The sequence below is a fragment of the Panicum virgatum genome, chromosome 4K (genome assembly GCF_016808335.1).
Source record: "Panicum virgatum strain AP13 chromosome 4K, P.virgatum_v5, whole genome shotgun sequence".
Taxonomy (NCBI): Eukaryota; Viridiplantae; Streptophyta; class Magnoliopsida; order Poales; family Poaceae; genus Panicum; species Panicum virgatum.
In genome coordinates this window covers 35,395,257-35,414,187 of record NC_053139.1, presented here as the reverse complement: position 1 = coordinate 35,414,187, position 18,931 = coordinate 35,395,257, and the positions used below count along the sequence as shown (strand labels likewise).

General features: G+C 46.5%; 1 protein-coding gene and 1 long non-coding RNA gene across 2 annotated transcripts; one reads left to right on the top strand and one right to left on the bottom strand.

Annotated features, from left to right (window-relative positions):
* The first annotated feature begins 5,547 nt into the window (after nt 1-5,547).
* LOC120703715 lies at nt 5,548-7,966 on the top strand. The gene is made up of 2 exons (XR_005687176.1): nt 5,548-5,802; nt 5,893-7,966. It is a non-coding gene; the product is annotated as an uncharacterized LOC120703715 (long non-coding RNA).
* A 1,372-nt stretch (nt 7,967-9,338) lies between these two features.
* LOC120703714 (chitinase 1-like) lies at nt 9,339-10,523 on the bottom strand. Its single transcript, XM_039987875.1, has one exon. It carries the CDS (start codon nt 10,497-10,499, stop codon nt 9,432-9,434), a length of 1,068 nt encoding a protein of 355 aa, XP_039843809.1. The 5' UTR covers nt 10,500-10,523; the 3' UTR covers nt 9,339-9,431.
* Between the last annotated feature and the right edge of the window lie 8,408 nt (nt 10,524-18,931).

Sequence of the window (18,931 nt, the reverse complement as noted above, 5' to 3'; positions counted from 1 at the left end):
ATATAGTATAAAGACATCATATATCTCGCGAGTAACCGAGAATTACTCGACTCTAAAACATCCTATAGCTTGCGAGTGATAGCGCGACGAGGATACTGTTCACGGTGCGCGTACTGTTCATGTGAATAGTAAAAGGTCTAGGGTTTTTAGCCGCCCCCCTCCCTATGTTTATATAGCCCCTTAGTTGGGCTGGCTTGGGCACCCACTTTTTGGGTCGAAAAGACCCATTAGTGCACCTAAGCTCAGTCTAATTCGGATCTCATCCTTATCAGGCTTCTTTTCCTTAAGTGTGTGACCATATGGGCTCATATGTGAATAGACATGACCCGAGTACTCTTACTCGGCCCAATAGTAGACAGTGGCCTCTAGCAAGATATGTCAACTCCTATACGCGCACAAAGATCATATCAGACGAGCCGCCACAATATCATATACATGATGTTCCCTTTGCCACACGATATTTAGTCTAGTTTAAAGCCGACCACTCTTTCTTGATCCTGTGATTCGGAATACTTGGTTAACTCTTAACCCCAGCATGGCCATGCATTTCCTGATCCGAATCACTCGAGGGGCCCAGAGATATCTCTCTCTTGTAGAGAGGGGCAAATCCCATCTTAACCGACTATGTCTCACAACATGCTTCTTGACAGACCCGAAAGCCACCTTTATGACTACCCTGTTACGGTGTAGCGTTTGATGACTTCTAAGTAAGTCGGTTCACATCTTGAGTATATACGACGATCTCATGTCTTAGGACACAGCGTAAATATTGTGTAATGAGAAGTCATCATCTCATGTTGGGTCAGTTCAGTTTCATGTCTCACATGAGCCCACATTATTAGTTTGACATCCCCATGTCCATGACTTGTGAAACGTAGTCAATCAACTAATACATGTGCTAGTCTAATATTCATATGTGTCCTCACATGAACACCGACTAGGAATGTTTTAGAATATTCATACAAGTATAGAGTTTCACAAATACTTCACATAAGCATTAATCAATACAAGTTGTCATCCATGAATATTCAAGGTACACTTTATTAACCATGAATACAAGAAAATATGATTGCTTCTAGGGCATATTTCCAACACGAACACCGTCTTGTGGTTTGGCTCCAATCACCATGTGCTTCACGTCCATACGTTGTACATCTAGCGTACCTAAATGAGGTGCAACAATATATATGTATGAATGCATGGATGATGTAGTGAAACAGTGCAGCAATACAAGCACAAGGTCACTATTACCTAAACATGAACAACTACTTAAGCGGAGGTTAATTAAATCTTGCACGAGTCTAAACAAAATTAACCCAACTGGTCCTATATTTTTAGCACTCTCCTAGCTCCAACTATGTATTTACAAGTTATAAAAACATTTATCTAGCATAATTAAAAACTATATAGTAAAAGTTGTTAAAATATATATTTTATAGTTCTATCCTACAAAGCATGAAAATGAAAATATGAAGCTAACAAACTTAATTTTGTATTTTTCTAACATTTTCTATGAAATTTACAAGTTTCAGCCGAAGTTGCAAACTTAACAAAACCGGTGGTACCGGTTTCAGGCACCGGTCAGACCAAAACCGGTGGGATAGGATTTCCAAAACTGGTGGTGCCGGTTTCGGCCATTGGCGCACAGCTTGGCGCCCAGCGCCCGGAATGGAAGAAGAAAGGGCTCGGGGAGGTCGAGGGGGATGCCGTGATGCTTACCCCATGCTCAGTTCGCGCGGCAAAAGCCGGAGAATGGAGATCGACGCATGATATGAAGATTCAAGCGGCCCTGTCGATGAGGAAGCGATTTCGGCCGTGGAACGGCTCAAATGAGCTCGCACTACAACAAATCTGGGCTTCTGTGACGATTACCTGATGACAGAGCACACATCTGTCACAAATAGAGGCTGTTTATGACGACTATTCACAGGATGACAACTGTTTATGGCCAAACCATGTCTCTGTCATAATCATCGTCACAATATAATATACTCTGCATGGACTCTGTGACGATAGCATGATGACAATAGGAACGTCATAAAATATTGAACTATTTATAATTTTTTTAAACAAAAAATCTTGTTATACTACATTGCTACTAGACCACAAATCTCTTGTCCTAGGTGGACTCTTCTTGTCTACATCAATTCTAGTCTCTCATTTTAGGATTGAAGTCGTCTCTAGTCTCATTTTAGGATTGAATGAAAAAAAATTAAAGATGCATTGTCGTATACACGAGGCTATGCAACAAAAGAATAGAAAATTGTCATGGATTTGGTATCTGCGCAAACCACAATAAACATGCATTGTAATTAACACGAGGCTCCGCATCAATTTAAGATACTGAGTTCGCATATGCATTTCCAAGTTGTTACATAATATTGTGTTTGCACGAGAATATTTTTTTATATGAAAACATGAGGTGTGGGAATTGAACCCCCTAATTCCCATAACGAGGCAAAGGTTTTACAAACACACTGCTTTGTGGGGCACTCAGTTTGCGCCAATGATCCAATCAAGTTGTGTAGAAAAATAAGAGAAAAAAATTAAAAAAACAGAGAAAAAGGGTGGGCCCGATGGGAGCAAACTTGCAACCTCAAGTTCAAAACGCATGAACTTTACCACCGAGTTACTTGATATTTTATTTATATTTTTGGTCTTCAATTGTTTTATAGACAATTTCATCATCTTATTTTACCGAGGAAATCTGCTAGTGGGGAATTTAACAGCAAAACAAATGGCGCCAAACGGAATCGAACTCTGGAGCTCATAGAGGATGAGCTCTTGCCTTACCAGTAGGTTGTCATTTTGTTGTTATTCAATAAGGCATTTTAACTCTTTTATATATAGCTTCTTCTCTTTTGTTTGCTAATTGACAAAAAACATGGAACTCGAACCTGGGCCTCAGGCTTAGAAACGCAGAGGCCAAACCGTTGGGAGTGCTCTTACCCAATCTGCAAAACCCTTGGCGTTCAATTTATTTGTAGACAAGCGTGGCCCAGCACCACTCTATCTTGGGCCGAGCCCAGCTAAAAATACTGAAGCACCCCGTCATCAGTTTGGAAAAAATATTTATCTTTTTATATAAGATTAAAATTTGTAATTAATATTTGTCCCTGGTAAGAACTCCAAATTTGATGGTTCTTTTTTCTAATTTTTTCTAAAATTGTGATCTTTCATTTAATGACATTTTTTGTATGTCAATTACTATTTTTTTAATCTTTTTTCATATGACTTGATTTCTCCCACCTAAATTGAAAAGTAGAAAAATACGTTTTTTGCATACCAATTGGTAGTGTAACTTCATATTTTCTAATGTTATGGTGAAAATAAAGTTCTGTCCAAATTTGAGATGCATACGAGTTCAAAAATATAATGAGTCACACAAATCTCAAAGTTTCACTTGAGTTATAAGAAACTATGCTAGATATGTATCCTTTTATGAACAATATATGGTCCAACTTTACTAAAATTATTTAAGTTTTTTATGACAAGATTATAGAGTTAAAATATGTTATTATGTCAATTTTTAGAATATTTTTATTAAATTTAGATATTATTATAATTATTACGTTTTAATTTAGAGAAAGAAGTTTGAATTGTCTATAGAAGATAATTGAATTTGGCATCTATCTCCAGGACATGGACTAGAATATAACATATGAGCCTAAATATATTTTTTTCAATTTTTCTAATCTTATTAGATGTACATGTTATTCAACATGGAGTAACTATCGATAAGCGTGCAGAAATTCATTTAAACTATCAAAAATAGTAAATGAGTTAGAAAATTATTGAAACTTCTATGGTGGGACTTATATGCATTATGATGGATATAAAAAGTTAGTTGGTGCATATAAGATAATTATTTCTTTGTGGTACTTCCAGTTGTGCAATAAAATGAAAAGAAAAAAGAAAAATATTAAGCATACAAGAATGAGGCCGTGTTTAGTTCCGGCGCAAAAAATTTTTTGTTGGAATCTTACTAATTTAAAGTACTAAATGAAGTCTATTTATAAAACTTTTTACACAGATGGGTTGTAAATCGCGAGATGAATCTAATGATGCTAATTAATCCATGATTAATCAATAATTAGCTGATGGTACTGTAGCATAACTGTTGTTAATCATGAATTAAGTATACTCATTATATTCGTATCGCGATTTACAGTCCATCCATGCAAAAAGTTTTGTAAATAGACTTCATTTAGTACTCCATGCATGTGTCGAAATATTCGATGTGACATTTTTTTTTGCGTTTACGGGTTTATGGGGTGGGAACTAGGGCCTGAAACGAGGTCCACCACAGCCCAAATGGCCTAGTTATTTTTCACCGTTCATCTCCGATCTAACGCCTGAGATGCATCAATCATCAAATAAATATCCTCCAACCGAAACCCTAACCCTTCACCCCATCCCTCTCTTCCATTCCCTCAGATCCGCCACTGCATGCATGTTTCCCTTCTTCTGAATAAATAAATGAAGCCGAAAATTAAATCTTGTTTATTTTGTGGTACTCTCTTAGTCCCTTCGTTGCAAATGTTAGTGTTGCCTCAAGAAGTCAAGAGGTGTCAATACTACACTAGAGATCGAGTTCTGATTTCTGAACAGTTAGATAAGATTAGAAAGCTGTAATCGGTTACAAAATGTAACACTGTCTGTAGCAGGGGCTTCCCATCCATCTTGTGAAAAATAGATAAGCCATCCATCTTTAAAGTCCAATTTGGCCCAATTAGCATACACACATGTTCAACATTTTCTTTCAACACGTTCAACATTTTCATTAAGCACGTTCAACATTTGACGTTTAAAATGTTGAAACTGTAAAACCAAAATGTTAAAATCAAATGCACCAAATGTTGAAAATACAAAATCGAAATGTTGAAGCTTCTGCTCCAAGCCACGTTGGCAGGCAACGGCGGCACAGGAGGCGAGGCGGCCATTGGCGGCGGGCTTGCGCCGCATGGCCGCGTGCGGCGGCGCAGGAGTCCTCGAGAGGCGGCGCAGGGTAGGAGCCAGCAGCGCGGGGGACAGGTGGCAAGCGAAGCCGGCGGCGTCGCACGGAGCCTGTAGCACGCGGGGCTGGCGGCGCACAAAGACGGCGGCGGCGCGCAGGGCCGGCGGCACGCCGGGGCCTGGGGCGGAGGCAGGCGGGTAGCGCTGGGGGCCGGGGGAGCGGCGGCGCGGCGACAACGGCCGGCCTAGGAGGCAGCCAGGGGTGAATCCAAACTCAAAACTTTGGGGGGCTCTTCTTCCTCCTCTTCTCTTCTCTTCTTCTTCCTCTCTCTTTCTTTCTTCTTCCTCCCCTTTCTTCTTCATTTCTTCTTCACAAAATAGTTGGGGGGTAATGGGGTATAAGGGGGGTATCCATGAGTGTGGATTTTCCACATGTGCCGGCCGGGGCCGGCAACTTTTCTGCTGTTGATGGTGCTTCAAAGATCGTGCGCCTTGATGGATGGGAGTTAAGCTGGTCCCACCACTTTATTGCGGGTCCCTACTTGGTGCCAGACGGAGCGTGCCTCGGTAGGAAGAAATGGGAGGAAAGTAGGAAACCAGACAGAAGTGAGGCATGTTGGTGTACTGGACCCACTCGTCTCAGATTCCCTTCTTCTTCCCCGCCTCCTCCATTCAATTCAGCAGATCCTCCTCCTCCCTCGGTCTGTCATGGAAAGTAGATTTTTTTTTGCAGATCCAGCATGAACCCGAGCTCGACCCCTCCACCAATGCCAGCAAGAACAAAGGATCCGACCGCTAGAGATGATGCAGGAAGGGGAACCTCCAACCTGGTCGTCAACGGGAATGGTACGATAGGAACTTGGTCTGTTTGCTCCATTGAGGATCTGGTGTTCGTGGTCTTGATTTTTGAAGTTGTTCCTATCCATTGAGGAGTAGCATGGGAGCTGTTTCAATGGAGCAAGCGACAACGCTTATCTGCTACCCTTTCATGGTACTTCATTTTTCACAAACCTAGAACCCACATGGGTGTATGCTGTTTATGGTTGGTTGGTTCGACCAAAGTCAGGTGCGAGCACTAGTTGAGACTGGTTTGGTTTGCTTATTTTATATGGTTGGTGTTAGTTCCATCAACAATGTCTTGGGTCTTTCCAAGGCATGGTTATGCAAACTCTGTATTGGTTGGTAACAACACTGGATGTTTCTCATTATACCTGGTGTTGATTCCAACAGTCAATATGTTGATACTTTGGCTTCATCAGGGTCATGGGATACGTTGGCGATGAACTACTCTACTACAATTTTGGAATTATTATTAATTTTGTTGGCTTCAGGGTCATGGGATACGTAGGCCCGTATCTCATTTTGTGCAAATGGTAAACTTGGAACGTGTTGTATGGTGCAGCTTTCATTTGTTGCCTGAAACAATTTTGATAGCAGCTTAGGTATATTTAGCTGCTGCCAATGTGATGCAATAGCTGGAATTGAGATGTCCCATGTATGTATGTGCAGATTCTTTTGATTTGATTTGTAGCAACTGAAATGTTGGAGTGATATTGGGTTGTGTGGTGGCTTGATAAACTCAGTTCAACTTCGCTTCAAGGAATATTTGAACAAATGTACCATGCTTGGCACGTTTCAACTAAAAGGTGTCGTACTTTTTGGAAGAGCATTTCAAAAAGAGGGGGAGTGTTTTCTTTAATAGTTGTTTAAATTTCCAAAAAAAAGGTTACCAGATATTTAAGTCTGCTATTGTAGGAAGTTGTGGCCATGTCAGAATATGGAAACTCGCGGCAACACTTACCAAAATGAGCAAATTGCCATTGTACAACAGTTTAACCAATTCACAGAACAAAAAGAGGTTCATGGTCTAGAATACTATAGCATTCAGTAGGATTACAGAAGCACATTTGACCCCAAGCATACAAATAAGTGGTTACGCATCTAACAGGTCTGCAAGAAGTTTTGGATGCCTCCACAAAATTGCAAGGGAGCAAAAGAGTTCCAGGCTCTCTTTGTGCGGCATGTTGTTCCTAGCTTTTGGCTTGATCTTACATGTGTTCCTAACTGGTGCTTCGTTCCTAGCTTGCTTTTGGCTTGAGCTTACATGTGTTCGTTGCAAGACCATCCTGATAGCACCAGTCGCAGTGGCCACCTTGAGAATAAAAAGAAAAGAAGGTAAGAGAAGTAGGTAATGTACAGAAACAATGGGCTGGAAAAACACATGTATAATTTATATGAACAAGAAAAGACATATCATACAACACTCATGATACTTGTTCTTGTTGATTCCTTTTCTTTTCTTTTCAAACATTGGTTAAACTTAAGCAAAAATTAGTATAACTGAAGCATATGACTGTTGCTTGATGTTCCATTCATTTGCTAAAAATATATCAAGAGGCGGCAAGTTGATAAAAGTTATGTGGAGAGATTTAGAATCAGCACATAAATGATGTAACATTTCAATTCATGATTGAACCTGTGACTTGACAAGGTTATGCGCAGAACAGAGCTTCAATAGACATAGTTTAGCCCAGATTTTTATTTCCCAATTAAAATATAAGTTCCACATATTGACTGTTGGAATCAACATCAGGTATAATGAGCAACATCCAGTGTTGTTACCAACCAATACAGAGGACGCTGGTGACTAACACCAAGGCCAATACAAAAGATTGACTTTTCTGAAACTGTAAGCCTAGAAGTGAAAAGACAGTCAATTCTCAGTTTGTATCTGATGCAGTGGTACTTTGGAATTCCAAAAAAGATGGATTGCCAAGTGGTTCAAGAATCCTGCCCCCGTATACCTCCTGTATGCATCAATATTTGGCTACCTCAGTTCCTCGGTTGTTGAAATTCACAAAGGGACCAAGTAAGACAACGAGGCAATTAGCAACTTAGCATGTCATGGGTCATCAAATTTTGTAGCATTTGTTTCTAGTAATCTGTTAGATAGGCAGCAGACCCAATAGTCACTCTAAATGATAGTCTACAAATTATGTCATCAACTATTGTTCCTTATCTACAACATTTTCAGATTATTCAAATCAAACAAAGTAGAAGCATTTTTTATTACTACATGAACCGGCTATTTCAATTGTATTTTTTAACAGAACTGCAGAATTACCTAGAGCTTTGCTACACATTATCCAAGTTAGGTTTTCTTTGTTATCAGTATGATCTACTGAATACCTATACCATTCAACCACTCTTACCTGGTATATCAGTTTAGGAAACCAGAACAAGTAGACGACGCTAATTCTGAATACACATCCTAAATCGTAATGGGAATAAAATGTTCAGAAACATGCAACCAGCCATCATTGTCATCAGTGAAAAAAATATACAGCATGCCATAATCTGACATAATCTGGCAGATAGTCATATGAAAAGGCATAAATTTTGAAGAAATCATTGGTGAGTAGGTTCTAAGAACGAAATCGGAACATGAAGAGGACTAATTTGATCAAGAAATCCCCCCTAAAGCAAAACCAAATGCAGCGGAACCTTGATTCAAGAACATAGAAGGCTAGAACTTCACTCCTCTCTATGGCCTGCAGGATTTAAAAACTTTAGCAATAGAAGCAGTTATCTTGTAGCGAATTTGATCCCAAGGTATAGCAAGGGGCAGTGCAACAAGATCTCATCGGAGACAAAATTAGAGAACCACCAGATCCCCTTGATACAGTGATGCTTCGATTGAAGAACCATTGTGAGTCGTCTATGAAGAGAGACAGTGAATGAGAAGAGCACGTCGCCATCACCGCCGCTGCCATCCCCGCCGCCACCGCCGCCGTTGTTGTTGTTATGGCCCTCGTCGCCGCTGACGGAGGAGGAGAAGAGCACGTGGCGGAGCGTGGGAAGGATGTGGCTCAGAGAGGCTGGACTACAGAAGCGGAAGGAAGAAGACGGCAGAGAGAGGTTGGCAATGGAGGATGGATACGGAAAAAGCGGATGGGGATCCGGCGTGATTGGAGATGAGGTTGAGGATAGAACTGATAAGTGGGCCCATGTGTGTGGGATCAGATGAGGGTATTTGTGCGGTTGGGCCTGGTGAGTGAGGCAGATACCTCTCACGAGCAAAAATCGGAGGCACGGTTGTGGACAGAAAGAATATTAAAATAATCGTGCACAGATCTCCAAGCAACATAATCAGACTTGACTTCCCGGGCCGGTGCCGCCGGAAAACATTCACCCGAATTGCTTGTGAGGGGTATTGCTTGTGAGGGGTAGGAGAGCTTGACCCCCCCCCCCCCCCCCCCCCCCCCCCCCGCGCACCCCCCTAGGTTCGCCCCTGCATGCATATGCATATAAGACTCGACTCGGCCACGGGCCCCCTACTACAACACTACACGCATCGTCGTGTCGCAACAATGACGTATACGTGACAAAAATTAAACTTGCTTATTAGGTCTAGGAATGACCTGAAAGCAAACTCGCGTAGTGCAACACATTGTATATATGTCGTTGCGTAATTATTACGCATCAGCGTGATACGATGATGAGGTTGAGGCCGACGACGCGGCCGCAAAGTTCCTCTGGTTGTAGCAGTCGAGGTTGTCGCCGTAGCTGACACCGAGCAAGTCGCAGTAGCGCTTGTAGAATCCGATGCGGTTCTCGACGCGGTCGTCGGGTCCGCCGAAGCCGCACTCGAGCCCGCCATTGATGATGTTGGTGGTGAGGCCGTACCCGGGCACCCTCCCCGCCGCCAGGTCGTTGGCCGAGGGGCTCCACTGCCCCGTCATCACGTCGTGGCACGACGGCTTGGGCGCCTGCGGCGTCATCCAGAACCACACCGCCGTCTTGAACGACACCACGGCGTCGCGCGCCACCATGTCCGGGTCGCTGAGCAGGTCGGCGGCGATGGCCTCCGCCTCGCCGGCTTGGCCGTAGTTGTAGTTCCACGAGATCTGGATGGGGCCTCGGCCGTAGTACTTCTTGCCGGCGACGCAGGGCCACCGCTTGCTGGTCTGGCAGTAGTCGGGGCCGGCCCAGCCGTTCACCTCCTCGTTGAAGCAGTAGCCCCAGGCGTAGGGGCCGTCGGGAGCGGCCGGCCACCCGCCGGTGGTCTCGTGCGACGTCTGAGCCAGGAACGCGGCGAGCTCCCGTTTTTGGGTGTCCAGGTCGCCGGTGGTGCCGAAGCCTGGGAAGGCGTTGGCCGCGGCGATGAAGGCGTCGTACGTGTAGAAGCAACGGGCCAGGCACTGGGCGTCGTTGCGGTGCTTCAGCATCTCCTCGAACAGAGACCGTGAGATTATAGACGCGACGCCATCACCACCTTGTTCGTCGTCTCCTCCGCCACCGCCGCCGCCGGCGCTGCAATCATCACCACCACCTCCCCCGCAGCCGTTGCACTGGCTCTGACAGCCGTCGCCGCACCATGCGGAGGTGGAGCCGCAGAAGCCGTCGCGGCTGCAGCAGAGGCAGTCGGGGCAGAGCTTTCCGCCTGCCTGCCAACCGCACTGCTGGGCTTGCGCGGTCACGGCGAATGCCGCTGCGGCCAACAAGGCCACTAGTACTGCCACTGCTCTCATCCTCGTATTCATCGCTACCAACAATGCAATGCAAGTTCTGTCTGTGTGTGTGCGAGAAGCAATGGAGAGCATGCCCTTTTATAGGCAGCTAGCGATAGGCGTCTTCGTGGATGGGCTAGCTGCTCTCAGCTAATAACAGCTGTTAGGCCAGTTCCAATTCAGACTCTATCATGGAATCTAAGCCTCTTATTTATTGTGTTTTGTTGATGTGGCAGTATATTTATGGAAGAGAGAGGGAGAGAAATCAAGACTCCAAGTCTTATATAGACTCCAAGTCTTCACGCAAATCAAGAATGAATGTGAGAGAGACAAATATGCCATATAAACTAAAGTAACATACTTTGCATTTGCATTGGGAAATATAGTTTCTTGTGATGGAGTCTTTGAAGCTTAGACTCTATGAGTGGAGTCTGCATTGGGACTGCCCTTAGCAGCTCCATGCATGCATGCATACTGATATACTCATGGATCACGTGCTTTTGGCACAATTATTATCAAGGCAGCGTACGGCACAACACACGAATGCCATCAGGCGATAGATCCACTGAATTAGGCGGACGTGGGCCACATCTTGTCTTTTTCGATCGGGAAAATGCATGAACAAAGACGGAGTAGCTAGCTGCAACTATTTTGCAATGGGCAACGAGCTTCACGTGGGAACGGAAATGCCGGGAATGCACTCCACTACTTCTCCTTAAGTTTACAGGGTGGATTTTTACAGAATTGCAGGGTATATCTAACTTAGAGAACGTGAGTGAGTAACCTAATGTGGGGCCAGATCTTCTCGTCTACTTATTAAGCTATATGGATCAGAATGTATATCTTCTCATCTACTTATTGGATTAGGTGGAACCTGGGACAGACCTAAGTCATTTACTACTTAATTAATAGCATTTCTATAGATGGGGGGCCAAGTTTAGAGAAAAAAATCCAAGGGAAGATTGGTTTGGTATCACTGAAAGATTACGACTTCCAGAAAATACTATTAAAAATTAATGTTTGTCCAAGTAGAATACCACTGAAAACTACCAACGATAGCTGAAAATAACATTCCGTTACATTTGTACATAAAGAATACCTTTTGACCACATAACATGGACATGAAATGACGTTTGTACCTGTAGGCGCATGACCTCCCAAAATCTCACCATGTTTGCTGCATCTTTGGTCTTCCCATACGAGCGGGCCACGACGCTGCCCCACCGCGCGACGGCGTCGTCCTTTGCAACCGCGGCATCGACCCTCGCCCAATGGCGATGGCGGACCTAAACCCCCAATGGCCATGCCACGATGATTCTGATGATGGCGACAACGAGGATTAGCAAGGAGAACAAGAAGATCACGCGATCAATGACCCGCTAAAAAAAATCAAGCACACAGTTTGTCGGGTGTCAAACACCTAGCGGTCTCAAGAACACACTCTGCAAAATCAGATAAAGCAGGTCAATTCCCGTGACCATTTGATCAACTACTTCTTCAACATCAGCACCATTCCCCCACTCAACCTCCATGCCACCGGCTCTGGTCGCTCTGGCATCGGCAGCATGGATGCCCCCCTCGATCTCCCCGGTCCCCGCTGCCCTCGGCACCATGGTGGACGCGCCCACCCCTGCTCGACCTCTCCGCTGCCCTTGGCACCATGGACGCCCTTCAGTTCGACCTCCCCGCAACTCACGTCGGGTTCGACGGCGCCCTTCGCCCGACCTTCCCGCCGCCGCCATCAGCACATGCACATGCATTGGACCCAAAACATGGCTAAACGACTCAAGAATAGGCAAAAACAAGACTGAGAACCGTGTCACTTGAGGCCAAAAAATAGCCCGACGGGACCCAGAACGAAATTGGCCGAGAACGGTGGAAACAATTTTAAAGGGCATGTACATGACAAAAAATGTATAGCTCACGGGAGGCTAAAAAATGGCCCAATGGGGACCCGAAATGAAATCGGCCAAAAACGGTCGATATGCTTTGAAAGGGCATGTAGACGTGGATTAGGTCCAAAACTAGGCTAAATGGCTTAAGAAACGGGCGAAAACCATGCGCATGGGAGGCTAAAAAACGGCTCAACCTGGAATAAAATTGGCTGAGAATCCTGGAAACGCTTAGAAAGGGCAGGTACACATGCATTGGATCCAAAACGTGGCTAAACGGCTCAAGAACGGGTGAAAACGACACATGAGGCTGAAAACTTGGGCTTATAACTCACGTTCGGGAGGCCAAAAAAGACCCGATGGGGACCCGGATCGAAATCAATGGAGAACGGCGGAAACGCTTTAAAACGGCACATACACGTGCATTGGACCAAAAACGTGGCTGAAGGGCTCCAGTAATGGCGAAAACAAGGTGTTGGGCTGAGAACCATGTGCTATAGTTCACGGAAGGTCAAAAAAGGTCCAACAGAGACCCAAGATGAAATCGGCTGAGAACGCGGGAAATGCTTAGAAAGGGCACGTACACATGCATTGTAACCAAAACATGGCTTCCCGATTCACGAACGGGCGAAAACGACGGCCGAGGACCGTGTGCTATAGCTCATGGGAAGCCAAAAATTGGCCTAACATGGACCCGGAACGAAATTAGCCGAGAACGTTGGAAACGCTTAGAACGGGCACATACACGTGCATTGGATCCAAAATATGGCTAAATGTCTCAAGAGCAGGCGAAAACGACACGTTGGGCTGAGAATGTGCAGTGGAAACGCTTTGAAAGGACACATACCCATGCTTGGGATTCAAAACGTAGCTAAACGGCTCAAGAATGGACGAAAACAACACGTTAGGCTGAAAACCATGCATGTGCTATTAATGAGGCTGTGCGCTGGTGGTTGCTTCTAACGTCCGCTAGCACAAATGTCCTCTAAAACCCACGTACAACTTCTTCTCCAAACAACCTTCCATTTGGAGCTTGTCTGAAAGGAGATTGTGAAAAACACCAAAATTAAGAGGGGAGGTTTTGTTGATGCCATATTGCCATTCCAACCTTCCTTGTTTTATCCATGATTTCTAGCATGATTTAATTCATGTGTGCTTGCAAGAGGCCAGGGTTGCCATGGTGTTCTTGCCCATTTTAGATGCAATGGACGACATTTATGCTGGTAGAAGGTTGCTAAAACCGCCAGTACAAATGTTTTTATACATGTTTTTTTTCCAAAACGAGTTGTTATGGTTCTTAGAGTTGATTATTTTCGGTGTGGGTTTTGATGTGCCACGTCAGTGCTTAATTCTTGTTTTAGGTTGTGCTTGGTGTGGCTTCACCATGTTGAGTTGTGATTGTTTTTTTGTCAGTGTAGCTGTTGCTGTGATCTTTCAAGTACAACAGCTTGCTGTGATCTTTCAACTACCATTTTTTTTTCGCGACCGTGCTTGAGCACGTTTTTCATTAAGAATAAAGCAGTTACAGACACAATTTTGATGTGGCTAAACAGAGCTTGACCAACATAAGAGCACAAAGGACTAAAACTAGAGAAACACTGAAAAAACGCACATACAAACACAACGACAACACAGACAGCAGCAAAGCAACACAGAGAGGACAAATGGCACAACCCACACCCCAAGCCACAGCTCTACAACTGAACCCACTAGCAGAAACAAACACAATCCAGGGGCAAAGGTCTACGACCTAACAAAGGTGGCCAAGCATCCACCCAAACAACCAACCAACCACGGCGACAAAGCATCCGCCTAAACTTCAACCAACGCGACGACAGCGGCAAAGCATCCGCTAGACCGAAAATGCGGCAAAGTATCCGCCAGCGAAGAGAAGCCGGGGACCAAGCGCGACCCGGACGATGCATATGAGATGAAGCAAAGGCAGGTGCAGGAGCAGAAGCTCTCCGAGGAGAGCAAAGGACCGCCACCAACAAAGTTTCCAAGACAATGCCTCCAGGAAGGAAACGACGCCGCTGTCATTGTCCGACCAACATGATCTAGATTTTCACTCGGAAAGCTCGCTGGAGAGGTAGGAAAGGGGCAGAAAGATGACGCCTTCAAGAAGGTAAACGGCGCCCGAGGACGTCGTCGTCATCGGTCCGCAAGCGGATCCAAGGCTTTCGCCACCGCCCCTTTCCAACCCAGAGCCGACGGCCGACAGAGCAAACGGCGGCGCGGCCACAGAGCGGAGCGGCAGCCACGGCCACATGGCCACCGAGAGCAGTGAGGACACGTCCCCACGCCCAGGCGAAGCACCAAAGGGTGGCCAGTCCCCCGGCCGGAGGGAGCAGGTGGCGACGATGGACCCCGGCTGCCCAACAGCAGCAGAGAACGCCCCCACTGGTGCCCGCGAGGGAGCGCAGACTCCGGTCCCCACAAGGAGAGGCGCATGCCCGGAAGCGGTAATCGGAGCAGGGCGAGCAGCAGACGCAGGGCTGGCCAGGGGTGCAGCGAGGCCGAAGCGGACGGCCACCCCAGCGCCCAAGCCCCAGCAGCAAGGCCATGCGGCCGCGCGGACCGAGGCGAGCGGCGGCGGCCTCGCCCCGTCCCCGCGGCGCGGTCACGCGGGCCAGAGCGAGCGGCGGTGACCCGGAGGCACAGCCACCCACCTGAGACATGGCAAGGAGGCCGCGGAGGAGGAGCGGGGGAGCGGCGAGGCGCCAACCCGGCAAGGCAGCCGCGGAGGAGGACGGCAAGGCAGCCGCGGCGCCCGGAGGAGCCCCGTAGCGGTGGCGCCCCTCGGCGACAACCGGCGAAGGCGGCCTAGGACGGCTAGATCGAGCCCGTGGGGGCCCAAATCCGGCGAGGGAGAGCCCGGATCTAGCCCCGGTGGCCGGTGGCGACGGCAAGGTTGGAGGCCGGGGGGAGGGAGGCGGGGGAGAGAGAGGGGGGGGGGAGGGGGAGGCGATGAGCTGAGCCGGCTTCGGCTCAGCCACGGGCCGCCGCCGCCGCACGAACGGTCGCTGGCGACGGCGGTGGCCATCGGAGGCGGCGAGGAGGAGGGGGTTGGGCGGCGGCAAGGGTCGCCCCCCCGAGTCGCCTGGGAGAGTGACGCTGGGGGTTGGGGGGGGGGGGTTGGGGTGGGGGAGGCTCGGCTGCTGTTGCAATGCAAGATCCTCCTTCAAGTACCATCTTGAACGACACCACGGCGGTTCTGGAAGACGGCCATCTGGTTCTTGATCTTCTCCCACGGCTTATTATTCTCGTCCGGCCGCGGCGTCATCCAGAACCAGATGGCCATCTTGAACGACACCACGGCGGCGTCGCGCGCCACCAAGTCCGGGTCGCTCAGCAGGTCGGCGGCGATGGCCTCTGCCTCGCCGGCGGGCCCGTAGTTGTAGTTCCAGGAGATGTTGAAGGGGCCGCGGCCGTAGGTAGTACTGCTTGCCGGCGGCGCAGGGCCACTGCCTGCTGGGCTCGCAGCAGTCGGCGCGGGGCTCGGCGGCCTGCTCCTTGAGCAGTGGCGGAGCTTCAACAACTAATAGGGGGGCCAGCTGTGTTAATTTTCTCTTAAAATCGATGAACAGTAGCAGATTTACTATTCATATAGTGGAGATTTGCAATAGCCAGGGGGGCCATGGCCCCCTTTGCATTACACTAAGCTCCGCCAGTGCCCGTGAGGCCGTAGCCAAGCCCGCCCAGGTGACTGTTGAATAAGTTGTTGCACGCTATGCATTTTCGTTCAAATGTTGCATCAGTTAGGCTAGGGGAGACGAGTGGCCAGTGGCGTGCCTGGTCGCAACGTAGCCCGGGTCATGGCGAACATTGCGGCACGCAGCGCACGTCGCAGAGAAACGGCGCGGCGTCGCGCTCGGTGTGCGGCATGGCACGGGGCTCGGCCTCAAGACCGGGCATGTATCCATGAAATGCATAAGTATAGGCATGAATCAACAACCGACGAATTTTTATTTATAACCTATTTTTAAGTTTTATTTCAAAAATAACCCACCCAAACAAATATTTGCAGATCTAACCCTTTTGGTCGCGCCAGTCCGCGTGGCGTGACAAAAAAACATACTGTCGCGCCACATGCATTGGCGTGACAAGGTGTGCCACATTGGCACGCTCTGGAGCGCTTAGAAAGAATCTGCCAGCGCATATTCCACGTGTCAAGTTTGTCACGCCACTCCCACCAGCGTGACAGTATAGTCTTGTCACGCCACCCCGCCGGCGTGACAAGGTCTGAACTTAGGAAAATCATATCTTTTTCATACGAACTCGGATCAAGATGATTTTTATATGAAAATTGTAGCTCTCAACGAGATCTACAACTTTCTAGCTTTGAGTTTTTTCATTTAAAGTCATTAAGATGCTTAAATAATTTATTTAAACTTTTAACAGCACATAATTAAGCACTTCACCTCTATCAAATTGTCTCCAACTTGATGTGTTTATCATGATTCCACCAATTAAGTTCTATATAACATTCGATATATGAAATATTATGAACTAAATTATAATAATTTAATAAAAAAATAATGAGAAAGCGAAAAATATGCTGTTAAAAAAATATTATGAACCAATTATATAGTTTGATTTCTCATTGTATCTCTTATTAAATTATTTTAATTTAATTCATACTATTTCATATATCAAATGTTATATATAACTTAATTGGTGGAATCATGATAAACACACCAGCGGGGGTGGCGTGACAAGACTCTACTGTAACGCCGGTGGGAGTGGCGTGACAAGCCACGTGTAATATGCACTGGCAGACCCCTTCTGAGCGCTCCAGAGCATGCCAACGTGACACACATTGCACGCCAGTGTATGTGGCGCGACAGCATATTTTTGTCATGCCGCAACGCGACCAACCGGGTTAGATATGCAAATATTTATTTTGGTGGGTTATTTTTAAAATAAAACTTAAAAATAGGTTAAAAATAAAAAATTCCAAGCTAGCTAGCTGCTAGTAGTGTGTTGTGTGCCAGAAGCAGAGGGAGAGCATGGCCTGGCCTTTTATAGGCGGGATCGAGCGGGATATGCATGGATTGGATATATATATGTGTGTGATCATCCCAGCATATTTTTTTTACATGCCATTTCACATGCTTGCATCTGATCATCCCAGCATGCACGCACTTGGTCTCCAACCATGGGCTGCTGCTCATGGATCACGTGCTTGGAAGGCTTCGTACGGGCACATCGACCATCACATTTTTCTTTTGAAATTAAAGGTAGGAGCACTGCCACTTCATATAAGAAGAAGGTACCACATATTAAGGGAAACGAAGCCAAAACATACAATACTCAATTAATTATGGAAAACCGAGTGAAAATCCAACACGACGCCACACCACTACACCCTGGGAGAGGAACCAACAAGACACCACCAAAACAAGCGCCGTCGAAACGATGTTCCACACCATCACTGGTGTAGCCCACTACTAGCCGTAGCAGTGCCCCACAACTCCACCATAGCTCTGCTAACCTCAAGCCACACATCCATAGTCGTCGATCTCCCAGCCACCATCGTGCAGCAAAAGCGAAGTCTTGACCCTCAGAAACCTCACACTCGTGGGGGCCTCGCTGAAAGCATCTAGGCCCCTAATTTGAGTTTTGGTAATTAATGACAACGGTTTGTGGATTAACAATTTCATTTGAGATAATAAGTATAGGTTGATCCATGGATGAAAGAGATTTGATTGTGAACGTGTGGAGTTTTGGAGATGATGAGCAAAGCTCGGGCTCAAGACAAAGGTGTAAAATAGGGGTTTTGTATTTTACCAGTCACAAGGTGCTTAGTGGATGAAAAGTGACCGGATTTGTTGGATAGATAGCCGTACTATCAAGAGGGGTCGAGTACTCGTGCTTGACGGGTCGTTAGTGCCATTTTGCTCAAAATATATGAAGCGTCCCCTCATAAGAGAAGATTTAAATGTGTTACAAACATCAGTCCCAGGAGGCTGATGACACATTTATTACATCAGATGGTTCATTACCGTACAACTCTACGCGGTAGTGAGCAGAGAAGCGCCACTATCGCGAGGATTACAATCCATACACACGCAACGATATTAAATATAAAAAGAAAATCATCAGAGTCTTGCGCCATGCGGTATCTCCTGCGGGTGACCCAAATCCACAGGCAAGGCTGGGTGCAGGACGGTACCCCTACTCAACGTCGTTGGGTACAAAGTCTGGATCTTCTTCTATAAAAATAAAGAATGTGGTGAGTACAAACGTACTCAGCAAGTCCAACCACACCCACGGAGGGGGGTATAAACAAAGTATAATGCATAGGGTAAATCAAGGATAAGGCTAGGGTTCGATTTGCGGAAAGCAACATTTTATGCAGGGGTTCGTTTGAAAAAAAGCATTTTTAAAATTAGTTTTCTTATACCGAGTAACACCAAGGGTTGATCCTCACAGGATCCAAATTTTAAGACTGCTACCGGACTCCTCATGCGCCGTAGCACACGGCACAACTGCCGGACACATTTCCAAAACAACTCACGCCAAACCATCCTAAAGAAAACACTAGTTGTGAGACCACACCGTAACTCGCCC

Bases quoted from the DNA above. Each gene is read 5' to 3' on its own strand.
- LOC120703714 (XM_039987875.1), bottom strand. From the start codon at position 10,499: ATGAATACGAGGATGAGAGCAGTGGCAGTACTAGTGGCCTTGTTGGCC.